The 27,345-nt window shown below is 38.8% G+C and overlaps 2 protein-coding genes across 2 annotated transcripts; both read right to left on the bottom strand.

Annotated features, from left to right (window-relative positions):
* Window positions 1-763: 763 nt before the first annotated feature.
* LOC147301068 (E3 ubiquitin-protein ligase RNF126-like) lies at window positions 764-7,977 on the bottom strand. The gene is made up of 9 exons (XM_086283233.1): window positions 7,824-7,977; window positions 4,486-4,544; window positions 3,755-3,815; window positions 3,004-3,239; window positions 2,804-2,872; window positions 2,645-2,714; window positions 2,431-2,524; window positions 1,978-2,093; window positions 764-1,864 (listed from the first exon to the last, which is right to left on the bottom strand). Exons 1-9 carry the CDS (start codon window positions 7,899-7,901, stop codon window positions 1,679-1,681), a joined length of 969 nt encoding a protein of 322 aa, XP_086139359.1. The 5' UTR covers window positions 7,902-7,977; the 3' UTR covers window positions 764-1,678.
* Window positions 7,978-16,197: 8,220 nt separating this feature from the next.
* fstl3 (follistatin-like 3 (secreted glycoprotein)) lies at window positions 16,198-21,278 on the bottom strand. Its single transcript, XM_086283114.1, has 5 exons — window positions 21,033-21,278; window positions 20,465-20,650; window positions 18,628-18,843; window positions 18,303-18,530; window positions 16,198-18,192 (listed from the first exon to the last, which is right to left on the bottom strand). The coding sequence occupies exons 1-5, from the start codon at window positions 21,100-21,102 to the stop codon at window positions 18,140-18,142; spliced, it is 753 nt and encodes a 250-aa protein (XP_086139240.1). The 5' UTR covers window positions 21,103-21,278; the 3' UTR covers window positions 16,198-18,139.
* Window positions 21,279-27,345: the final 6,067 nt, after the last annotated feature.

The raw sequence follows: 27,345 nt of genomic DNA on the forward strand, positions 1-27,345 counted from the left end.
GCAAAACAACAAGGTCAACAATGTTTTGTATCGTTTGTTTGTTTTTTTTTAAAGAAAGATTATGAATCTGTAATTTCCCCTTGTGAGAGCAAACTCTGAGCTATATGTATTCATCTGTCTTCCAGTAAGATCAGTGTTCTGTCCATAACAATGCCATCTTTGAACATAAAACCCCTGATGTGCAGTACAATGTAGAGGAAATACACCCATATGGCTAAACAATTAAAGGAAACAGAATTTATTGGCTTCTTGATAACATTAGACAGGCAAGTACACCAGTGAAGGATTTAATATAGAATCTGTTTACTAGCTGCATGCCTTTGGACCAGGCCTTACTTTGAAAGTACAAAATTATCACAAAATCTTATTATGCATTGAAAACAGGTCCAGAAGTGCTCACTAATGGGGTCATTGTTCCTTGGTTGATGCTTGGCTGTTCTGGACAGCTTTGAAGGCGTCATGACAGGAACAAATAATTTAGACTGGGAACCAGAACAACTTAAAAGTTCACCATATCATTAGTTTTTTTTTTTTATTTGGTACTTGAACAAAAGGGTATCAAGAGGGTATGTTTTAACCTCTCCTCTTTTAAAATGACCCAGTTTTTATGATTACTGCACTACCATTTAGTTTTTAAACCACAGCACCACAGTCAGAGTATAAAAAAATGAATACACGTAAAACACTGTTGTTGTAAGACTTATTGGAAAGCCTTTAGAGTATTGTAACCACACCCTAAGAATGACTTACAGGAAATGAGTGCTAGCACCCAAACATCTTTATTTTCATCTGTTAGACAGTTTTGTCTGTACATGATCATACTGCAAATCAAGAGGAATTCAACTGGCAACTTTTGAAAATATTTATGTTTAAATTAAAATGCACAGAAATGTTTCAAAATGTATCACGTGTATCATATGTGGAAACATCTTTTATGGTTGCAAATATAAATCATAAAGTATGTGGCAATTGATAAAAAATTTACTGCAATTTAACAGATCATTTCAAGTGCAAACAATGGTACCTGTGTGATTCAGGTAATCTTAAAATAGCAAGTACAGGTTGACAATAAAATAATTATAGAAACTATTGTCAGTTTTTTTTTAAAGAGCTAAAGGGGTCAGATATAATATTGTTTCAATGTAAGTTCAAAGTGCACGCTTAAGCAGTGCACTATAGTGCATTTTGGGTCATTTAATATGCGAGATATGAATGCTCCTTAAAAAGGGATAGCTTTATTATTCTCTTGCTTTACTGAAAAAAGTGGGTCATCATAAAACAAACAAATCAAGAGATTGAAAAATGAGAAATAAAAAAAAGAACAGCAACTGTCTTGTTCTAGTTTTCTACCTTTGGATTCTTTTTTTCTCTTCTTGTATGAGGTGATTCAGGCAGATCAAGCCTCTTTAAGTATCCATGCTTCTATGCATCCTCCCTGACTGAAGGTGCACTCCAGGCCTCTGCCCTTCCTTTGTTCAGAATCCTGATGAAGGTGGGAGCAACAGGATGGGCAGAAATACATGGGCCTCATGTATCACTTATCCGTGAATCAGCGTGAGTGCTCCTGGGGAGATGCACTCAGGTTTCGGCCCTTCGGCAGGGAGAGGATGGAGGTCACTGCTCTGAAGTACAGCAGCCTGAGAGCTAAAAACAGCTCATGGGGTGACACATGTTCTTCCTACGAATTATCTGTGGAGTTCTCATTGCTGGTTGAACTTGAGGACTGGGGTGTTGAGGAGGATGATGAGGAGGAGGAGGAGGAAGAGGAAGAGGAGGAGGTAAAATTCATCCCTGATAGTTCTGGAGGGTTTGTTGCTGTGTTCTGTCCACTCAAGCTTTTCCTGCACACTGGACAAGTGTCATGCTGGAGAAAAATATAAAACCTTTTTAGAGTCCCATTTAGCCCAATGTTTCAGTCAGCAACAACTGAATATTTACTGTAAGGGTAAAGAATACTGAATAGATGATGTCTAGTACCTGTTCCAACCAAGGGACTATGCAATCATTGTGAAACATGTGATTGCATGGGAGCTGCCTCACATTTTCACCAACACTGTAATCTTCTTTACACACTGGACATTCCAGTCCTGAAGCTGAAATGTCAAAAAATATAGTTAAATATGGTGCAAATAGGTCAACAGTTAGTTCTGGATGAAACTTTTACTGACAGGCAAATAGCATTAGGACTTATTTTTCAGGAAAAGCTCCATATTCTTTAATATCCAGTGGAAACATTTGTTAAGTTAGGAGCAAGTATATTCCCATTATTAGTATTTTTAAAGTAAAATAGTGACTTATAATACCCTAAAGTTATTTACTTAAATCTACAAATAAATAGTCATACTTGATTAAAAAGAATAAGTCAAACAACTGAAATCTGATGACATACTTGCAATAGCCTGCAAAGCTGTTGTAACTTTTTTAACTTACCAACATGCTCATCTGTAATTTGTACTGTAGGAAGACTTTTTATTTTATCTCTATCAGCAGGTGGTGGTCCTGTATTCTCAAACTGATTTAATAACTAAACATTAAAGAAAGGAGAATATTAGAAAGGAGGATAAATTGAAAGACACATTTCATTCGCATCAGTATCTACAATGTTAATACAATCACTTAAAAAACAAAGTTTCTAAAAGAATACCTGTGTTATAATAGCATCTAATCCATTAGCACCCCAGGCATAGTCCATAGGATTTGAGTGAAGAACACCCCTTTAAAAAGAATGGGACATTAGAACAAAGTAAGCACATTTTGGTGTGAACTCCCACTCTATTTTAACACATCTATTTCACAAACTCACCAGGGTCCAACACCAATGTTTGGCATTGCCGTAGGTGCAATTATTCCATTTACTAGCTGCTGAATGATTCTATGAAAAAGAACATAAAAAGATATGACAGAGTAGGAGGCAGGAATATTAATAAATTGCCCAGCAAGCACAAACAAAACAAAACAAAACAAAACAAAACACCGCTTCACTTCACAATCTGCACTCTTTACCCCTCTAAAGTGGGAACTCCCTCGTGTCTCCCTGCTTGTCGTCTTGAACCATGGCGACTTCTTGGTTGCCTGGCACCATATCGTTGCCGAGATGCAGCTTCCCTTTCCCGACGGTTTTCAGCATCCCTGTTATCCTCTGTTGTGAGTCCAGCCCCAAAGTCAAAGCTATCATCAAAGACACCCAGGGCAAACTGGCCATAGCCTGAAGGGAATGTAAACAGGTGCTGGTCCGCATTCTGGGACACAAATAAATGAAAGCAAACACACTGACTTGGTACAAACAAGTGAAGCTTTTGGAGTACAAACACCAAACTTTTACATTCAATACAAAAACACTTTGAAAGTTAATGGTTTGGTTGATAATTAGGTCAAGGTTCACCAATGGTACAGTCACAGAATGCTGACTTGCAGCATTTCCCTGTTTACTGATCATTAAAGCCTGAGTAACTATCACTTTTAAAAAAATCTTTAGATTACTGATGCCTATTTTTAACAGGGAAAAGTAAAGCTAGACAAATTATTCAATAAAATACACTGTAAAGCTCAAAACTGCAGCTTCAAAAGCTAAAGTGCAAACTCCAAGACAAAGTTCATCATGCATGATAACATATTAGCACAAACGTCACTGGAAGCAGTTTTAAGAAATGCTGACTCTGTTACACAATAGTGTGCATAACAGAGGCAGAGCGGTACAAAACAGGGGGAGGTTAGATGATAAAGACAGAGTCTGAATAAAGAATGGGTTAGAAACCTCAAATGGTTGTTGATTCTGGGGCCTGCTGGAGATGGTAGACATGGAGCCATTGTCAGCACTAAACAGGGGAACATCATTGAGAGTGTTATGTTTAGACCCAGTGACATCAAAGGAAATGACCATGTGTCAACGTTTTTATCCTTTTATATATTTGTAATGTTTTGCTGCCATTTCACTTTGTTTTCTAGATTATTTACTTTTTGCAAACTGTTACCATGTACAACTTAGAGGATAACATCATTAAAGACACCTAAAAAAGGACAAAAACTCATGGCCATATGTTGATTACATCAGATTAGTTATTAGATTTTTTAGGCCACCCTTTAATGGAAGAAAATAACACAATCTTCCATCTCACAGTATATGCAAAGCATATACGGAAACATTTATATTTAAGCAAGTGAATTAGTTTGCTTTCTATTTCTGCTACTGGAGGTTTCCTAAATTTCATCATCTACAACTAATTATGGAATGCTCATCCTACTGATTTTCTAATATATATATATATATATATATATATATATATATATATATATATATATATATATATATATATATATACACATAAAATCAGAATCAGAATACTTTAAAAATCCCTTTAGGAAATGATGTGATTTATTTCTTTGTTCCTTTCGAGAAATAGGAAATATACAGACATATATTAACAAAAACTACAAAATTTGTTTTACACAGGGTTAAACTGTTTTCAATATACACTTTTTACACACCTTCTTTCTTCCAGCAGTTCTTCAATAAACCCTGACTCACATCTTGGACATGTATACTCCTGTAAAACAAGACAGTAGTATAAGCAAACACATAATGTTGTTCTCTGATTGTGAGGAAAAAAACCCTTTCAATTCTAATAACAAGATGTACATTCTTTGCGAAGTGTAATAATTATTGCCATTCATGTAACATTATTCCCTACAAAATACTTTCTTTGCTTCCTCACTCACAATTTACAAAGAGATAAATTGATTTATCTGCAAATGCTACATACTATTTTAACTGTAAGAGTTAATGCATCTGCAGCCAGCATTGATTAATACAATTTATTTTTCATTCAAGCTATCCAGAAAAAAAAGACTGAAAACAGACAAAAGGCAACTTTAACCTTTAATCAAAAAATGATCACATAACTGCTTGTCATTTAAATCTTACATATTTGCAAGTGACTCCACAGGCTACATCAGGGTATATGTTAAGCAACTTATGCTTAACATATACCCTAGACTGGAAAAGCTTACTTTCAGGGTTTTGGTTAAAAAAAAAGAAAATCAATTGCAAGTATTTTCACCGATTACTTTTGTTTAAAGTGTGATGGACTGTAAATAAAACAGTTGTTTAAATGTATTTTATTCTAATGTGGTGGGACGTGTTAGTGCAGTCTATGTGCTGCTGTTGTTTCTAAAAGGAAAAATAAATAAATAAATATATTAACTTGTGTATGGTTACACGTGGGTATAGAGCCTGAAAGAATAAGATCATGCGTACAAGAGGCGGAAATTAGCTTCTTTCGAAGGGTGGCTTGGGTCAGCCTTTGAGACAGGATGAGGAGCTCAGTCATTAAAGTAGGGGTCAGAGCCACTACTCCTCCATATCAAAAACAAGCTAGCTACGGTAGATGAGCATCGCAGTAGGATCCCTCCTAGGTGAGCTGTTTCAGGTCAGCTTAAAAAAAAATAGAAGATGTCTCTTTGATAGATAGATAGATAGATAGATAGATAGATAGATAGATAGATAGATAGATAGATAGATAGATAGATAGATAGATAGATAGATAGATAGATAGATAGATAGATAGATAGATAGATAGATAGATAGATAGATAGAGTTTTTCTCACTTAATTGGAGTAGGTTTGGTCATTTCAGTTTAGTTCCATGGTTTAAAAATTATTGGGATGGGGGGTTATTTTTTAAAGGGAACCCCGACTATTATTACAAGTTACTCTAAATATGTTACAAATTATCTCCACTACATAAAAACATACTTGAGAATAACTACATTTTTTTTTGTTATTCATTAAATCTTTGTTATTTAAAACTATTTTGGAGCCGTGGGAGCAGCCATGTTTTTTCGCACACAATGCATTCTGGGACGATGACGTGTATTGGTTGTCGGTAGTATAGGTGCTTTCGTTCAGTTAACCTGTTTTGTTTTTTAAAGTGTAGCAACCGTATTAACTAACTTGCCTATTAGTGACCTGGTTACGATTTGGTAGAACCACCGAGATAATCCATCAACAATATAAGGTTAGTCATTAATATAATGCTGCTGCATCGGCTGGGCTAGTTACATCGTAAGGGTTTAAAAACCGAGCTTTAAAGTGATTAGCGGTAATACAAACCGTGAGAAGCCGACAGTGATCACTGACTGTTTTTAGGGGATTGTTGAGATTAAATCGAATAAGATACAAAGCATTGAAACGTGTTAAAAACACAACAGTCTTATTAAATGCAGACTACTTTGGGCCCAGAAACACGATTCATAATGTTGTGTTGTCATAATGTCATCACTTAAAGACCGGATACCGGTCATGGAGGCTAACAAGGGCCGCCCAAAGAACATGTGGATTAAGACATACGGCTTCAAAAAGTTTTGGTGCTTTACAACAAACGCTCTCAGTCGCTGTTGCCATTGGCAAGCAATAGCCGCATAGGCACCAGTAGTTTTCCCTCACTCTCTCGTCCTCGTGTGGCGGATTGTTTTCATCTTCATCTAAACTAGGTGCTGGTTGACTATTTTCATTCTCTCTCTCGGTTTGCTCTGGTTCAAACTGGAAAGGTTGAACAGAAGCCATTTCCAGTGTGCTGCTAACTGGATGCGGTGCAACCGTATGACATCACTACCCAGAGTGCATTGAGAAGTAAATAACAATGGCGACCTACTGGTAAATCGGTTTTATATAAAATGTGCTTAAAAGGAAAACATTTGGTGTATTTTAATATCACACATGTTTTATTGAAAGCACAGTACATATTTTAGCGCAAACATGTCTTAATAGCCGGAGTTCCCTTTAAGTTTTTGACATGCATTTGTCACGGTTTACAAAAACGATAAACGAAGTTCATAACATCTGTTACAAAAAAATCGCATTTACAAATCTATTTCTAATAGGAAAAATTATGAATAAAGTCATTCCCTACACATTTTCAGTATAGTTTAATTTGCATTACCCAATACTGTTCAAGATATTTTCTGTCCCTTGTGCCCCGTTTTTATCTCAGTTAACTGAGAAGACATCAAAAACAGAAGTGGAAGTCTGACTGGTCAAAATGAAATTTTATCACATATAGCTTACATATAATCCATCGTAATATGTACATTTATATAATATCAGTAATATCAAAACAAATATGTACAATTTTCGATATTATCAACCAACACTAGTGGAATGAATAACAACTGCAACCAGTTACACTTGAATTATGTTCTTCAAAAAAGCCAAGAATAAAAAGTCGCTAGTTGTTCACATGTTAGAGACATACACAACAGCACATTCCAAGTCATTTTCACCACCCTACACAAACCGTTAGCTGATATTTGACACTCTAAACGGCATGTTTAGCATCCTGTGACAGATCCTTTCAGCCGGACTGACAGAAACATGCACACAAGCGATTAAAAAAAACCTGTTCAGTTTGAAAATAATTTTCCGATATAATTATGAAAGTCCCGAAGTCTATAATTATAAAGATTCCAATTCTACCGTTAGTTACTGCTAGTAAGTGTAGCTAGCGGTCAGGCTAATACCCATCGAAATCCCATCAAATAAGGACCAGCATTTTTTTTTCAAAAGATATTACAAATTAGAAATCCATCTGTCAGTGAGGCTTACGCAGTTTGACGTTGTATAACAGCCGATCCTCTATTTAGAGGAGTAGCTAACTAACTGGGCAGGGTTGGCGAGATAAACGCTACATCGTAGGAATCTGCTAATACCGTTAGCATGCTAATTGTTGTCCTCTTACTAAAACAATACATAAGAAAGTACCGCCGATCCCATCGCGTTTTCAGTTTGTCCAAATTTTATTCTCTACAATTTTTATCCACTACACTTACGGGAAGCCGAGGATTGATCTCTGCTGAGCATCTATGACAGAAAAACCGGCTGGGCCATGGAGGAGCTTCAGCCATCATTAGCTACTAAACAGGTAAAGAGGAAAAACTACGGAGCCCCGAAAAGGACAATCAGGACACCACGCGAACTTGCTAGAAATGACGCTGACCTTGTGAGTGAACATAAACACTTAATATTACAATGTGAGGCTTTAATAAAGCTATTGTCGACATAGAATGCAATGAAATGTTATAGTCAGTTTAATATTTTGTAATAGATTACATGGATTTGTTAAGTTTTATTTATTTAACAGGGACAATTCATGTTACTGGACTTCGATATTCCAAAAAATATTAGACGTAAACATTGTAGATCACAGTGAACTGCTGACACTGTCATATAAAAACTTTGCCATAAAAAATACAAAAATAAAAACAAAAATAACATAGATAGAATTAAGTTAATAGTGACTGTGGATGGTGCCATAAATGTTGCCCTTGGTAAACCTCAACATTCAGTTTCCCTTACTGACAGGATGGAAGGATAGATAGATAGATAGATAGATAGATAGATAGATAGATAGATAGATAGATAGATAGATTCCACAACCACAAGGCAAATTATTGCATTACAGCAGTGGGATATTAAAAAATTGTATATACAAAAATGATTACAAAAAATAAACAAAAACACAAGTTAGAGAGTAAAAAGAATTTGAATTAATAAATAGTATGTACACAATAAATATGACAAACAGCTACAAGAAGGTATGATACAGAAATATGAGTGTGAAATCTTGTGCCTGTCACACAAAAAAAGAGTTATTGTATAGTTTCATGAAGAATGCTAGGAATGAGCTCCTGAAATATCATTATGGCAGTTGGGTTGAATAGATCTGACACTTATTGGTTATTAAATATATATATATGCATTACAATTAGAATGTGTGCTTTAAAAAATCACACATGTGGTTTACAAAATGCCACCACATGGTGGTGCTTTTGTGTATCAAGTGGTGACTTGAGGGTATTTCACAGTGTAGCCAGTGACTAAAGATACTACTCACTCTTGACAAGTTTCTCATTTCTGTCCCATGATAAATAATAAATATGCAGTTTAGTTTTTGCCTGTTGTAAATGAGGATTCATACTAATATGTTAGCTTAAAAGCCTTAAGGAACTGGAGACTGGTCAATATAATTACCCCCAGTGAATCTGTATCACCACACAGTGTCTCCACTGAACTCGTGTTATCCCTGCAGGTTCATTGCCCCCCTGCTCACCGTCTTCACATGACAACCAGAGATGTGTTTTTGCAATTTGGCAGCACACTAGATTTATTTTGACACATGCTACTTTTCCATTGGATTACTGTCAACCACCTTATGAGCCAACAGGCATGCTCCAAGTATTTAAAGGTTTTGTAGCATCTGTTTTTGAACAAAACTATTTCATCAAATGTGGATTTTGTATTTTTCATGTGTCAGTGTTTGACAGCAGTTATTGGAATATCATCAAGTGTCAAACCTGAGACAGAAGACAGTAAAATAAGTAATCACTCACACAGGAAAAAAGGTTGTGTTGTTTTAAATTCTTCATCAATCTGGTGGCCCTGAGATAGCAGTGAAAGGTCTCAGACATCACATAGTTGCATAAGGGCTGGAGAGCAAAATGATTGATTACACTTTGTTTTCAGGTCTGTTTTTATTTTTGAGGTTGTCAGCTAAAATCTAAGCAATATTTTTATTATACACAGGTGTCCTTAATGAGATTACCTTAACAGCAGACTCATGGCTATAAACATATCACATAAGTCTGGAGTCACATCACATGTTGACAGCAAGTAGGAGTTCCCATCTGACCAGCCATTGGCCAATCAGGTTTCTAAACCCTTCTGGCCTGATTTTTACATGAAAACATTTGCTTTCATGCTCTTGGTAACAACAGGCCTATATGCACCCAGCCTCAGGTATTTTTTTGTGTTTAGTGTTTGCTATTTTGCACAAACAACAAATAACCATGTATATCTGTTATGCAAAAAAAAGTCAGTAAACCAATCAATAGCTTAAAGTATGGTATGGCACAGTGAATCACTGGAAAAAAAATGCTGGATGTTGCCACACAGCAAAGCTAACAATGTAACCAAGTTAGTTCCTAATGTGCTCTCTAGGTTGATGTTGTGTCTGATCTGGCCATGTGGGAGCAGGAAAGACACGACTGTCCCATGGGCTGAGATTAGAGAGAGTCTGATAGCACCGAGGTTTGCTATGTCTGCCAGACTGAGGTAAGCTATTGTCTCCCTGAACCCAGTGCGTCACTGCCATTGCAGTTGAATGCTCATTGTAGCAATGCAATCTGGGGACTGAGTGACCGTGGGTCAGAATGAGGTCATGTGGGCAGCAGAAAACAACTACCAAGAGACCTTCTACATCATAGTTTTAGGTATAGAAGTTTAAAGTTGCTTTTAAACACTGGATATTTACCCTAAAACTTTGCAATAGTTGAAAATAATTTAGTCTGTTTTTTCATGGAGCTGCGATAAAGCAGCTTTTACCTTTTTAAGTCAGACTTTTAATGAATTAATTAATAAGACTTTTTTTTTTTTAAGTCTGATTAATCTGCACGCTTACATTCACATGAAGTAACTCCTAAATACAATATTTGGTATTTTCATGACCTACTTTTAATAGCTTAATTTATATTGAACTCAAAAAGACGGCAAAGTGTCGCAGCCAAGGGAGCAGACAGATATGGTGCAAGGGACACTGCTGCTTTTGTCACTCCATCAAGTTTTTCCAGACATTCCCGCCAGGATTGCCCCACACTGTTCCCCGGGGCCCCAGAATCACACTAACATACACACATAAATACACACACATGCAGACACTCAGCAATAACAGCCGCCTGCTGGAACTTCCTGGGCCTCTTAGTCATGCGTCACTTGTTTTCAGTCCCACCCATCGAAGACTCTCTCTTCCTCCAGACATACTCTGTCTGATGCCATGTGTCACAAAACTTGTGCATTACACACACACACACACACACACACACACACACACACACACACACACACACACACACACACACACACACACATACAGCCAAAACATTAGTGATGGTCAAAGCTCTCTTTAACAAAATAAAACTTGTACATCTAAGAACATGAAGATATGCACAGCTTATAATCATATGTGAATCACAGCAGGCATCCCAGCGATGTTTTTCCACTCTGCATGTTTCAGGATAAACCTCCATGGTACAGCGTTAGTACATAAGTGTTTAGGATTACATCACTGAGCAGCTAACAAAATATAGATGTTGCTAGAGGAACACATGTGTACAATTAGCTACTTAGTTTCAAATGACTTGTTGTAGTGGAGTGTTTGTGGTAACTGCAGATGTTTTGGCAAACTTTGATTTTGTCTGGTTTCATCAAGCAGTTGTTGCATTAAGTCGTGGTAATCAGTCCTGATCACTAAGAGTGTGTTTTTTATGCCCTTGACCCAATCAGTATCTTTTTGTATTTGCTTCAGTGCCATCTAACTTTGGATCCTCCTGATTTTTTCCTCAAGAACCACCATTACATTTTTATTTCTATTTTTCTGTTTAAGAACCACTGGCTGAACTGTCATACATTTGCCTGGTCAAACATCAGTGTTACCACAGGAAAAAAAAACTGTAATCATTTTCTGCATAAACTTCAACATAGAAATTTTGGGTTTGCTCGTATGATTGGAAAGGAAGAGTCACTGAGTCACTCATTCTCCATGAGGAATGAAGAGTATATTCAAATCTAAGTGGGTATTGATACCGTGAGGAAATAAGCTACAGTTACAGTTTACAATAAAGAAACCATGTAAGTAATAGGTTGCTGAATACAGTCTCAGAACCACTGAATGTGCTACAAAGACAACATAAGCCATGTGTGAATCACTCAAGCTGCTGGAGTTTAACAAGTTTGTCAAAGAGACAGTACAAATACATCATCTAGATGTTCTAGTTTAATGACTAAATGTTTTGAGTTGGGTAAAGTGGGAAATCCAGAGTTGAGACATTGAGACATAAAGCAAGTTAATCCCCCCACACCACAATAAAGAATATCACTATACCTTTTTAAAACTTTTTTTAAAATACTTGGTACAAAGAAACCAAACAAAAAAACCTATGTCTGATAGTCACCCCAGCTATTGGAAGCCGCTAACCTGGATATCTTGACAGTGTTATTGGTGCTAATGGCTTCTAGAGCTTATTTAATGCAGTTAGCTGGCAAATACCAGTGTGCTGCCTGATTGCACAGATTCTTCATCCAAGAAATCTGGTGAGTGAAATTCAAGTAACCCTGCAGCAGATTGGCGGGCCGTGCAGGGCGTAACCTACATCTCACCCTATGACAGCTGGGATAGGCTGTAACCCAACCGTGACCTGAATTAAATAATTGGAAGAAAAAGGAAGGATGGAAATGTAAGCATTTCATTTGTGTGTTACTTAGTATTAATCGGAAAATATCTGAGTAGGTGCATTTTCACCCATACATAGTAAATGTTGCTAACCAGTCCATTGCATAGAAAACATAGCACCCTCACTTCTCGCTCAAATGTAGCCGCTGGTGTCAGCCATAATGCTACACCCCAAACTTTAAATGCAGAGTCCACAAACCAGTGGGTGACATCAAGGTCACTATATTGTTCTGTTATGTAGAAAAGTCCATGGCTTTTACATGTTTTGTATAGATGTGTAAAGGTATTGTATGTCTGAAACTACATGAATGAAACTACAGAGTGCCATAATACTCATAGAGCATCAACAATGTTTGTGTGTCTCGTACCAGCAAAAGCGTATGCTATACACCACTAGAGTGTCCGCTAAACACGGTGTCAGTTCATTTAAACCATCTGTTTGTTTATAAGATGTTAAGCTTAGCATTCTGGGGAATAGATGCCATATGAATCTCCTGAGCTTGTCATTGGTACATTTTTCTTCAGCTAACAAAGGTTCTCTGAACAGGTGATTTAATTAGGTGTGTCCTGGTGGCTATTGCAGAAGTTCCTAATGAGCAGGAGAAATGAAATGAAAAGGCAACTTTTCCATTCTCATCTTTACTGAATTTACATGGTATGCTGTAACACACGACAGCACATAAATGCTCAAGCAATTTTCCATCATAACTATCCAACTTTCCATGATAAACAAGCAGGTAGCTGGCCAAAGCTAATAAAAAAAGGTATTTCACTCTTGTTTCTGTAAGTGAGCCACCTGAAAAGCTGATGTGAAACTGACCGTGGTCTGGTAGCTCTCCAAGCCTCAAACAGCACAATTGGACTTCATTTGAGTCAAGGTTAGGAATGTAATAGAGCCCCATTATCACACTTGACTGACTTTTCACTTGTGCAGTGTGATATTTCAGCACAAACCCAAACCAGAGCTAATTTACGTACCTTGTCAAATGTCAAGGCAGAGAAACAACAAGCGCCTATTTTCCCAGCATAAATGCTCCCAGAGACTTTAAAAACCACGACTAGACATTCCCTCAATAGTTTTTTGAATATAATAGTGAACTCATCAGGGATCAATATTTCATAATTATGTCTGGAATTATATTTTGCAGAGAATCTTACTGTATATTTTGCTTGTCCGGTTTCTCCCTGTGATTCCTAGTACATATGGGCCGGACCACACGCAGAGCCCACAGAGAAGCCAGAGGTCATGATGAGGAAGTGAAACAATTCACCAGGAATAATTTGGGACAATTAGCATTTACACAACTTCCTAACTCTGCTGATTTGTTGTTGATGATCAGTACTTGGATAACGCTGTTGTTTTGCACTACACTTGCCTGCAGTTTTACATTACTGTTGCCTCAAATGACTCAAAGAAAGTGGCTTTGGTGATCGCAGACGTTTCTCAGAACTTTTGGGGAATTTTTCTGGACATCATTGTCTTTACCTGACATCCACAAATAATCTCTGAAAATCAGCTTTGAAATAACACTTCTACGGCATGAAACAAAACTTCTAAACATTGCCTAATTATTATTAATTGCTGTTTATTATAAAGGCTCTTTAGTGAGTTATAATCAGCAGTGATATGTTCCCTGACAGATAGATTATTTTGCTTCTAAAGAACATGTTACTCCAGATAAGCAATAAAAAGCAAAAAGCTTTCCCAAGAAATATATAAAACATCATCTGTAATTTAAAAGTATAAACTAAAAGGCTGATGCACTGGCTATTGTGTCAGCATAATAAACTATTGTCAGACGTAAAATATTGCGCACATGTGGAAATTTGAAAGACTCGTCATGTAACAGAACAACTCTGGGAAATAATGTGTGAGGCAGATATTTTCTGATGGAGTGATGGATCTGATATCTATTAGTTTCAGCTGTGGGATGGAGATGTTTACAATCCAGTGGCGCGATCCAGAGAGTGGGTGGTCTCCAAAACACTCCACAGCACTGGGTTTCATCACAACATTGTTTCAGATCTAAATGTTGGCTGTTACTGGAAGTAGTAATGCAAGTTGGAGGAAATGATACCATGTGGACGTCGTTGAGAAAGAAGCTCGACATATCAGAACAGGATAATGACGCATCCTTCAAATTTCAGTGTGGGCGTCACATTATAGCCGCATGTGTTTGGAGGGATATAAACAACTCACCAAGGGGCTCTGATGTAACGTGTATGACTTTTCCCTTGGTCATAACAGGTGAGCTTCAACAGCAGAGATGAATCCATACTCACACCCACACACACTAACATACACCCACCCACACACACACAAAACCGTGTTCCAGGGGAAGCAAGGCTAACACCTCTTTGGATATACCACAAACCATAACATGTAGTAAAAGGAATGAAATATGGAGCAAAGTGGGCACAGCATTCCTGAGGTCAGCGGTAGATGTAATTAGAATTGCTCTGAAATGGCTCATAGGTTTACTCTGTGGTTATGTTATTACCACCACTGCTATGACACAGGCCCATCATATCCAACATCAGCTGGAGGCCTACGTGGTAATGATGTCCAGGCTGTTCCTGGTGAAGATGTTACACAGTCATAATGACAACAACATTTTTTTAAAATTTGTTTTAAACAAAATGTACCTAAATGAGCGTAGTTAGTCAGCACACGTGAACCAAAACTCCTCTCTCGCTGTGTTTTCCACTTGTGTATTTTACGGGGAGACCACAGGTATGTCAACATATGTACCTCAAAAGTGTGGCAAATTCTTTATTGCGGTAGACATTCATTACAAATTCTTGTGGGGGTGCCATATTTTAAACTTTAAAAAAAAGAGACTAGTTTGGTGGGGTAAATAATATAGATGGCAAAGGTGTGGGAATTTTTAAAAAATATTTATTACACAAATATGTTACTAGTTGGTTAAAAGTTATAATATATTAACATATAGAAAATGCAAGCTGTTTCAGCTCCACTCCAACTTTCTTCGCAAGTAGAAGGCAGAATTTTTCACCTGGGATGACAGTATTAAGAATATTTTCTAATTTTTTGACACCATACAGAGCTGGGGATAGACTTTACTTTACTTTGGCTACAGCAACGTGAATTCCACATTAATAATGGAAAACTAAACTGGCTTAGTAGCTACACTAGCTACCTCTTTTGTCTATAAAACTCTAGTAAACCATAGTGAGATCATGGCTGTTTGCTTGATGACAAAAGCTGACCAATATGTGTATGCAAGAATGCCAGAGTCAAATTATTTGAATTAGTTTGGGTCTTTTTTATACACAGTATACTAACGATGTTAAAATGTACATTTCTGAAAAAGCAACACATTTTACGAGTGGGCACAGCAACAGCTTTGCTGTGGCATTATTATTTGCCCTGTTTGGACTAACAAAACATCTAATTCCATTCCCAGTGTAATAAAAGGGTACTTGGACAGGAATATAAACATCTGCCTAAAGTTGAACCAGATGCTGCTGCATGGCGGAGTGCAGGATTCAGAAGAGGAAGGCTAGAAACAGAAAAACAAGGGAGGTACTTTATACAGGAAAGTGAGTCAGTATCAAGGCCTCAGCGCTTCGAAACATTCAATCCTTAGCTCCTTTACCCTTCATCCCCCTGACCCGTCCCGCCTTTTCTAGGACGGGGGATATCCCTGAGGAGACGGGAGGAAAGCTGGACAGGCTGGATTTCATTCTCTTTCCTCTCGCATGTGGCCTTGCGAGGGATGTCAGAAAGGCAACTCACCCACTGCACGCACAGAAGACGAGGTCTAACCACAGCACACATAAACTGACAGCCTCTGTCTGGCTGCTGGAGCCTGATCCACCACCCTAAACCCCAGCTGATGAGTTCTGTTTAAGGGTGCAAGTATGATCTCATTTGGCTGAAGTGATTAAGACGGTGACACAGTTAAGAAAAATTTATTTATCATCAAATACATGTCAGATGCTGTTTCACATGCGTAAAGTATTGTTATTAAATTACAATTGAGGCAATAACAAGGTATAACAAGGCAGCTGGGAAAAGAACATTTTGATTTTTAAAGAAAGAAGACACACTGTGACACATGAAACTTTAAGTTGTTTTACAACGGCAGTACAAAAATATGTTAATGCATTTGTCATTCAAAGTTCACAGTAGGTACACGGGTAGGTGGTACACTTGAGATTGTTATTTACAGAAGGAAAGTTAACATGTTTCAAAGTACACTATTAAGGCTGTTTAGAGTATCCAGGCATCTGCTTTGAGTTTAATATGTTGAATTGGATCACTTGACTACTGGGGCGATCGTGGCTGGGGCGATCGTGGCTCAAGAGTTGGGAGGTCGCCTTGTAATCGGAAGGTTGCCGGTTCGAGCCCCGGCTTGGACAGTCTCGGTCGTTGTGTCCTTGGGCAAGACACTTCACCCGTTGCCTACTGGTGGTGGTCAGAGGGCCCGGTGGCGCCAGTGTCCGGCAGCCTCGCCTCTGTCAGTGCGCCCCAGGGTGGCTGTGGCTACAATGTAGCTTGCCATCACCAGTGTGTGAATGTGTGCGTGAATGGGTGGATGACTGGATATGTAAAGCGCTTTGGGGTCCTTAGGGACTAGTAAGGCGCTATATAAATGCAGGCCATTTACCATTTACTTGACTCTGCAGATTGACTCTGATGGCAATATAATCAGGTATTTTCAATTGGTCCAAATTGTACTTCATTCCCAGACAAATTTAATTTTCCTTTAAGTCAGGCGCTGCTAATTACATGTGTCTGTCCTGTAAGTTATTTAAACAAAAAACAAAAAAATTCAAAACAAATCAAAGCAGCAAAACAGCATCAGAACTAACTTGCATGACGTACAAAAAATATTTTACAAAACAAAAAAAAGCATTCAACAGAGGAGGTATTGTAGAGGGCTCTGGGTTGTACCAACAGCCTTGTGAGACTCCCAGAAACACAACAAAACTGTTAATTTCGGTGATCAGCGGGTGGCCAAGAGTTTGGCCTGGGATTCAGAGTAAACATGTGTAGGGGGGAATAGAGACTATACAGATTTGTTTAGACTGAACCCCGTCCTCACCACCCTAAATGAAATATATGCAGCTGAACTTGTAGTTGCCACGTTGTTGTTTGTGGTGAATTGAACCCACATCAACAGACGACAAAATAGCATCAGCTTTCGAAAAAATTAGCTTTGCTTTCCATTAACTTGAGGGAAAATGTTTGTTTGTGGGGAATGGAGTCTTTAAAACTGTAAAATATTTGTAAAATGCCAAACCCAGTGACTTCATATATATATATATATATATGTACATTAAAAAACAAACAATAAATACTTTCTTTTTTTTGCATGAGTGTGGCAGGGCGTGGCCTGCCATGCCATGCAGGTGTGTCCACCTTCCCTGCACAGCATCGCAGGCCACGCCCCGCCACAAAGAGCTTTCATAGAGTATACTATTTTTGTTTTTTCTTTTACTTTCATTTTTTTTTTTTTTAACCAGGCTAAAAAACATAAATAGAGTTTTAATACCTTCTCCAATAAATAGTACTGGTATTCTATTTACAATATGCACACATCTCCCAAAGAGCTCATGAGATATATCTGTCTCATGACAAACGCATTCATCTGCCTCCACTTTCCAAACTGAAACATAGTTAACAAAAAATAGCTTTTTAGAGGCATGTGTGTGTTATTAAACACCTCTCTTCCAACAGAGGTGTCTCATATCACATCTACCATTAATATGTAGAAAGGGGGGAGGGGGGAGTGATTGTCAAAAAAAAAGTTCCTTATGGGAAGCTAGTGGAGCAAAAATGTTTTTTGATCGGGTCATATCCTACAAAAAGGGGCTGCGTCAGGAATCGACCATCTAGACTGCGTTTTCCTCACTGCCATCCAAGATGTGAAATTTCCGAGATGGACCTGCAACAAACAAAAAAAGAGCCATAAATGACTTTATTGTAGCAAACAATGTCACAGCAATGTAAAGACAGGTAAAAAGTAGAAGCTGGCAGGTGTTTGAGCAATCTTACTGTTGCAGTGCCCATAGTGGCGGACTCCTATGGAGCGGCCGAGGAAGCAGGTAGCCCGGCGGAGGTGGCAGGCGCTTGGGTAAGTGACGTTGTCATTACCACAGATACGGTGCTCAGACGGCATGGGTATTGGGCAAGGTGCAGTGCGGCACATGACGCAGTGAGCACTGTTGGTCTGGTCGGTCACACAGGTGTGAGTTCCTGGACACACAACACTGGAGCACGACTCTGGGGAAATAAAGAAAAATAAAAGGCATTAGGGCAACAGAATTGTTGGAATGCTTAAGAACAAAACAGCTTAGCTTCCAGGGAAGGATGAACTTACTTCTGCACTCTCCGTGGTACATGACCTCAAGGTCTGGGTGTCCCATACAGCGCGCCATAAGCAGAGAACACTCATCCTTATATGTCTTCCCATCGCTGCCACACACAGGATGCCTCCGGGTAATGTGAGAGCAGTCTGGAGAGCAAACACACTGAGGCCTTCCTGTCTTCATCTTGCAAACTTTCCCGGGACCACATCTGACTCCCTCACATGTCTCTACAAAAGCACAGTGTAATGTTACCGTATTAACAAGACTGCAGACATCAGGTGATTCACCTGCGTTTTCATACAAAACAAGCTGGAAACCTGGGTTTTTTCCCAGATCACAACACAATTCCCACCTTGCACAATATTTATAATAATCACATCTCTTTATTGACCGTTACACACAGAGGTGTCTCGCCCGATGGAATGTGAGGCTGGCGTGTTTTCATAACAGATCTGTGTATGGCTGCACACAGACTGTGCGGAGGCTGTGAGGAAGGAGTTCAAAAAGCTGTCAGGAAAGTTTACGGGCTGAAAAACGAGGAAGCTACAGGCTATTCCGACACCTCATAATGTCAAAGCACAGGACGATCTGTAATCCTAGCGCAAAATCAACATGAGACAGTGCATACAGGTCTCTTCCCGGGTTTCTGAGTCTGTGGAGATGATTCCTGATGAGCTCCGAGTCCCGAGGATTCTGTAAACAATCGGGAACTTATTTCCTGTCTCCAACAGTACTTTAATATCCTGTTTTATTTCAAAGCTGTGTTTTCATTGCTCGACTCCCCTGGTCTGTTTCTATGGTTGATTTCAATCTCTCCCTTTCTGTCTTGCTGTCTGTACACCTTCTCTTCATGTCCTCTGCATATGCCACTAATGTCCAGAGTTGCTAGCTATTGCTTGTTATTTATTTGGCATGACACAACATGGTTGAAAATATTGATGTTTTCCTCCTACAGAAATCCAGACTATCAAAATAGCGCAGGACATTATGATTCCCAGGTGTCTGGGCAAATTTCAGAATGCAGGAAAACATTTTCCTGTTTGTGAAAGAAAACAGGACTCCTTTTTAACTAGCTTTGGTTTCCACCAGCCTCATTAATTTCCCATGAGTTACAGCGGTTTATTTTTATGCAAGAGGCATTTTAACAAAGCTTTAACTGTGTTCTTTCTGCTTATTTAAAATTTATCTAAACAGAATTCACATCTCAACTTCTCCATGATGACCCATGTGACACACCAAGGCAAACATGGGGCTGAGTGTATCCAAAAATGCCAGTAGCTAGTCTTGTCTTTTTAGTGGAACTTATTAAACATGGAAAGAAAAGAAAAAAACATTGTTCACATACAAGTTCTGCTTATGAAAACAGAATTTATCTGCAAGCGAACCTGAATGAACCTTGCAGAAATTCCATGGCAGGAAGCTTCTCAGGACAGCTGGAGTTTTGTATAATGCCTCTCCTTGATCCTCGTCTGCAATTTGTTAGAAAGCTGCACTGGGAACTCATTGTGTAAATATCTCACAAATGACTCAAATGGACCTTCTCTCTCCAAGAGACACAATTGTTACATTATGCAATGGAATCCCCAGTGTATTAATCGAAACCCAATGATATTTAAGCTTTGTTTTTAAGTGCGCAAATTATATCTAGGGTATCAGCTGTTATTCCATGTACTCACCTTAAACTAACTACAGTAGCAGACCAAGCGCAGTAAATATTCGAAAGAATATGACTGTTAAGAATTAGGCAGCAACTTTTTACAGTTAATGGCAGTGACTAAGAGCAGTACATGCAACTTGCTTCTTATACTTGGCAGATGCAACTCATTACTTTCTTAATGGTTTGTTTACCTTTGCATGGTTTACAGGAGACAATACCCAGGAAGCCCAGCAGGCTGACTTCATTCATGGGCAGGCTGGTGTTGGACCACGCTGTGTCCAGGCGTCCCCCGGCACAGCACTCCTCCCTGGTCACCCCTCTCATCAGCACCATGTCGCACCTTTGATCTTGACTCTGCTGCAGCCAGCACATCCCAGCTGGAGATGGTGCCATAACAGATGTTAATTATTATAGGAATATTTATCTTTGTTACAGAAACACTTAGGAAGTGTATCGTGTTATTATGAACGATTGTCAATCACACTTCATAAGTCTTGTCACAAATCTTTGTCTTTTTAAAAATATTATACCATCTAGAACACTATATATTACATATGTCAGGGTTTTTTAACACAGATCAGTAGTAAATAGCTTATTTCGAATTTACAAAAATGTACATGCAAAACAGGAGAAAAATGGATTGGGGTTTTGTCAAAATCCTTCTTTCACAGTGATCATTTTACCAACATTTCTGCTATGATTTTTAAAGCATAGGACATTTTGTTCAACATATGGAAAAAATGGAAAACATCTACTCACCACTAACAGGATTCCTCCCAATCTGACAGAAAGCGAGAATCACCCCCAAAACTGAAATCAAAACGTTCATTGTGTATTCTGAGTTAGTTTAAAAACTTCTTCTCAAAAGGTTGTCTCAGCAAACACCTAGAAGAAAAGGTGATGGTCCTTTGGCAAATAGAGCTGATCACTCTGAGTTAACTTTGCAAGTAGCTCTGCCTTAAGTGAATGAATGTGTTGTGAATAAGTGATGTCGTTCCCCCTCTGTATAAATATTTATGCTGCTGGGATGGGCGATCCTCTCAGCCAGTAATAAGCCAGGGCAGGACACAGTTTGACTCTGACTCAATTTCCAGAGTCGGGAAATGATCCATGCCCTGCAGCACTAGACGGAGGGCACTTATATGACCTCACAAAACCTTTTTACACCACACTAAATAATAAAAATCATGAAAAGCGCTTGTTTTTTAATAGCCTTTTCTTTATAAAACATTAAGTTTTTCTAAAGACAGCAGTGTTTCCTTATATACTATTAATTAAAAGATGAACCTTTGGATGTAACCTTTTTGTTGCCCGTTGGGGTCCAATATGTTTTACTTTGTATAATTTCATTTAGCCTTTAATGGGGCACAGCTTGGAGATACTTATTCTCCTTTTTCTTTCTATCGGCTGCTCTGTGTGGTTTTGGGACATGGCCCATTGAAATGACACACTTATTTCTTATCTCATTGTTCTTTTGAAGTGACCCTAAACTGTTCTTTCTGTAGTGTAAATCCAGCAGAAGGCAAAAGTTCCCCACAACAAAGCTACAAATTATTATCCAGTGCCTATAATTATATGTATCTAGCAAATCCGAATACATGAAGCAATTTGCCTCGCCAGCACTGTCATTCCTTATTTTGTTGACTGTCTGGGTTTATCAATGAATGCTTATGTTTCGCTGTACAGCTGCGGTTAGAATAATACTGAGAGACGAAGGAAAGAGTGGGAGTGAAGGTGGTCTGCCCTTGGGCAATATATCAAGTTCAATAAACAAAACTATGACATACATGTCTGTCCTTTCATTGCTAATCTACGATCAAACACAGACAGCCACAAGCAGCGAGACTGAAAACATTCAATAAATTTTTTTTAAAAAATGTGGACATATATACAATATCTGTCAAGCGCAGGGACAACAATGTTCATGTAACACCACCCAGTCTTTAGAAATGGCACACTAGGAGCGAGTAGAGCCTAATCTATATTAATACTGTGTCAGATCAGGACATCTGCTCTGCTTTTCCTCCTTTCCTGCACTCATTCACCCCCTGACACTGAGAGGTAATGACAAAGTTATGCGAGTCTGCCCATCTGTCTGTCACAGCTTTATTTTTAATGTTCCCTTTTGATGGTTGAGGGGGAAATGGAGGTAGCATATGCTGCAGTATCTGAGTCTTGGTGAATGATGTTGGCTTCTTCAACGGAGATCCCCAGGGCAACGAAGGAATGCTGCGTGACCTAGGAGGGGAGGAAAGACGAAAAGAGCGCAGCAAGTAATGGCTGTGGGTGGCCTGCCTCCTTGCTGGGTTTCTGCAGATCCACTGAGCCCCTCATATGGTTTGGATCATCACTGCTGAGTGATACAATGAATACAGGATGGTGGGAATTTTGGAGCATCCGCTGTATGATTTTTATTAGAGAATTTAATGTGTCCCATTTTTGTGGGATTCTAGTCTTTTTCAAGTGGCAGGGCTCTTTGGAGTACCATGAAAAAAATCCAGCGTAGACTGTTTCCATCGTGGAACAGTCAACACCTGCCTTGTCAGCACATCCCCGACAAGGCAGGTGTGGGGTTCGGTGTCATTCTGTAGATCACCAAAAAAAATCTTTTTTAAAAAAACACACCACTGCCATCTAGTGGAGTGGTTTGGTGTATATAATATAGCAGGGTTTTATCTTTGCTCACACACATTTAGCTTGTAACTAGGGATATGCATTCACTGGAGCCCCTTTTGCTTTCAGAGTTGCCTTAATTCTTTGTGGCATAGATTCAACAAGGTAATGGAAACATTCATCAGAGTTTTTGATCCATATTGACAAGACAGTATCGCACAGATGCAGATTTCTAGGCATTTCTCGGGAAATCTCTCAATGCACCACATCTGAAAGCTGCTCTATAGGATTTAGATCTGGTGACTGGAGGCAGTTTGAGTACAATGTTCAATGACTTGAGCTTTGTGATATGGTGCGTTATCCTGCTGGAAGCAGAATCAGTAAATAGGAAGATGGATGCACTAATGTCATAAATATGTACATTGTCACCAACAATACTCAGGCTGTGGAGTTTAAAGAATGCTCAGTTGGTAGAATGGGCCTCAAGATGTGCCAATTCTACCCACACCACCACACTGGGATTGATTGTGCTTATACCAAATTCTGATGCTACTATCTGAATGTCAACAGATATCCAGACTCAGATAAGGCAACCCCAATCTTCTACTGTATTGTATCTAATTTGGTAAGGGTTAGCTTCAGTTTCCTTGTTCTTAGTGGCACCCAGTCTAGTCTTCTACTGCTGTAGCCCATCTGTTTCAAGTGCTTTGTGTACATAGATGTTCTATATGTATATGTGTGTGTATACACACACACACACACACACACACACACACACACACACACACACACACACACACATATATATATATATATATATATATATATATATATATATATATATATATATATATATATATATATATGTGCTAAGATCCTGTGGGACTTCCAGATACAGACGGACAAAATGGTGGTGGCTAACCAACCGGACATAGTGGTGGTAGACAAACAGAAGAAGACGGCCGTAGTGATCGATGTAGCGGTTCCGAATGACAGCAATATCAGGAAGAAGGAACACGAGAAGCTGGAGAAATACCAAGGGCTCAGAGAAGAGCTCGAGAGGATGTGGAGGGTGAAGGTAACGGTGGTCCCCGTGGTAATCGGAGCACTAGGTGCGGTGACTCCCAAGCTAGGCGAGTGGCTCCAGCAGATCCCGGGAACAACATCGGAGATCTCTGTCCAGAAGAGCGCAGTCCTGGGAACAGCTAAGATACTGCGCAGGACCCTCAAGCTCCCAGGCCTCTGGTAGAGGACCCGAGCTTGAAGGATAAACCGCCCGCAGGGGCGTGCTGGGTGTTTTTTATATATATATATATATATATATATATATATATATATATATATATATATATATATGTATATATATATATATATATATATATATATATATATATATATATATGACCACAGAGTAAGCCTCCTCTGTCCCTCCATCCCCAGATGAGAAACATCCCATTTTGGCTTTTCTGATGCATATACTCAGTTCTGCTCAATATTGTTTTACACTTGACGCAACAATGACATTGTGTTATGCTGTAAAACAAACAATATGCAACAAAGTAACAACTTTCTATTTAAAAAAGGAGGAAGCCTAAGTATCCCCATGTCCAACTAATAACAAAGTAATTAAAAACGCATTCCACTGATACCACTTTAGCTCACTGGGTTGCAAAGAGAACAACCCTTATTCCATAAGGCCAATATGGAAGCTTGCTTCCAAATCCACCCTGAGGCCATTTTCTACAAGTCTTCTTTATGCTTTTCTCCCAGCTTTCCAGCCTTAGCCGATGTTTGATAGGACAGTGTCGGACAACATGCCCAAAAATATATATTACAAATTGCATTTGAAACATGAGTCTTTTTGAGAAATATGACTAACTAGTAGTGTTAATCAGGAAGTTATTTCAAAGTTAAGAGAAAGTCACACATGGACTGCTAGACTGAAAGAGAAAACAAAGTGAGACCTGTTTTCTTCAAAAACAGGTTTAATTAACTAAAGAAACCAAGGATATAAACACACCTCAGTTGCTGCCCCACCTAGGAGTGAAAAGGAACAGGAAGGGATGCACTCCTTATTTATATAATGCCTGTGGTGAATTCAGTTAAGGAACAAAGAAACTCAGGAACCAATCAGCAATGAGAAAATCAGGACAGGACTTCAGGTAAAGGAGTTGAGGTGGGGATAAATGAGGAAAATTGTAAAGAAAGCAGACAGCTTTTCCTCTTATCTGCTGAAATGCAAGTTGTGATCAACTCTAGGACCAAATTTATTATAATATATGTATTATTATATTATATGTATATGATTAAATGAAGCTGTTGCTGTCTTTTCTATTTTTCTTCCTTTAGCCAGTAATTTACAGGGGTAATTGATAAAAAGTACCACAAGATGGCGCTTCTCACATGTGTCTTAAATTTTCAGCCTCTGTCTCTGCCTGTAAGGTTCACCACTCATCTTGGGCTATTAAAATGGCCGTTAGGCAGCAGTTTTGGGAAATTAAAGCAGTCTTACATTAAATTCATTGGTTTTCTTGTCAAGTCCCACATGCTGACTTTCCCAACCATACAGTTTCAGTTTCTGTCCTGGAGGAAGACAGCTGACATCCATGTCATTAATTAATGGTTGGGACATGTAAAATAACTCTCTACATGGGGACTATGGCTAAGGTTCAGAAGCCTTTGTCTCTGAATTGTGCCCCCCCCCCCAGAAATTCCACGATTTGATCTTCAGTGACATTATTACAGTCAGTGCGTGAGCTGCATCCCAACTTATCAACTGTACCGTGTTACATATGAAAGGGCATGCACTCCTGAGTCACTGAGAAGAACACTTTCCTGTGTGGATAAATGAAGGCACTCATGTTGTTTCTTGCCATTACACATATCGAATCAGATGTGTAGAAAGAAATGCACCCAATACTCTTCCTTCCACCCGCTGCCCTGTCTTCAGTCATACAGTGTTGGTGTGGACGTCACACAGCTAAACACAGCCCAGCAGTGGTAATTGCTCTGTTCGCCCCAGACTGGCTGAAAGCAGCTGCATCATCTATCCACTCAATTTACTCCTAATGTTTGTTACTGATTGAACCGGCAATGAGGCCAGGAACAGTGACAAGGCTGGATAGAATCAAACCTTTTGTCTGTCTGCATGCACAACTTTCCTCCTCCTCCTCGTCCACCCCGCTCTAGCCCTCTCCTTCTCTGCTTCCTTCCTGTGTTCAGTGCTGCCCATGAGAAGTCCCTCCAGCGTTTCATTAATGGGGCGAGTTAATGTTGGTGCACGCGCCGCTCATATAAACTGCACTCGCTCCCTCTTCACCTTTCTCCTTCCCTCCCCCCTGGCCTCCCTCCTGCCCCCGTGTCACCTTTTCCACTCACTTGAGTCCTCTCTTTGCCCTCTCACTCTGCAAGAACCGGAGACTGATGCAGTCGTGACTAAGGATCTCCCTCGGTGTCAGAGTAGCTGTTGTTTAGCTCTAACTCTGTGCAGCTCCGGATGGCTCTGCTTTTACCCCGAGGGCTTTAATAACCTGAAATCTTTATACTCTCCATAGATGTCATATGCTTCTGTATTCAAAAGGACTTATAAAAGCTGGTAAAACAGACTTATATGCCCCTGACATCACATTTCAGATTGATCTGTCATGTAAAGACATTTTTGGAAGAATATTTTAGCTGAGTGCCTTTTCCACCGTTGATACTGAATACTTAATTTAGCCAGTATATTATCAGCAATATATCCAAAATATTAGACAACCAATATAATTTGTGTCAAATTATTGTCATGGTGTGATGAAAATGAGTACTGTTTTACTGGATTACTGGAACTTAGATAGTGTCATTGAGTATTTCTGCTAAGGCAAAACTCCCCTCAACTGTGTTACATGGGGATGATATGTGTATATATGTGTATATATCTATATCTATATATACATATGTGTGTGTGTGTTTATATAAAGTGTCAGAATCATTTTTATTCCAGGAGTGTATATTGCCAAATCCATCTGGAATAACAAAGTGCAAAGAACAGCATATGTTTTCGGCATATATTGGAGAACATATGCTGTAACAGCCAGACATTATTCTGGCCTCCACTCTTTGCACAATGGTAGATGACGCTGCAGCTGATCAGATATTGCTCTTTATTAAGATTGATTTGTTTTTTTATATCTTCTTATTTAGATATCAATAAAAGCAAGTGTCTGCAAACTATTTTAGTCCATGCAAGAAAAAGATTCTAGTATGTGAAGAATATCCTTCACATAAATGTTTAAAGAATCAAACCGGTCCTTTATCTTTTGTTTGGCCTCTATTTGACCTAAATTTGATTTGTAATTGTGTGAACAGGGAGTGAAACAGAGTTTAAAGCATCCATTTTTACACTATATCACTCAACCCCTGGTGTATCAAAAACCCTTGCATAAATAAAATGTATGCACGAATCAAATAATAAACCAAA

Source organism: Aulonocara sp. 'chitande type north' Nkhata Bay, linkage group LG23, assembly GCF_057382095.1.
Source record: "Aulonocara sp. 'chitande type north' Nkhata Bay isolate Kocher_YH1m ecotype deep benthic linkage group LG23, A_spYH_male_GT1.1, whole genome shotgun sequence".
NCBI lineage: Eukaryota > Metazoa > Chordata > Actinopteri > Cichliformes > Cichlidae > Aulonocara > Aulonocara sp. 'chitande type north' Nkhata Bay.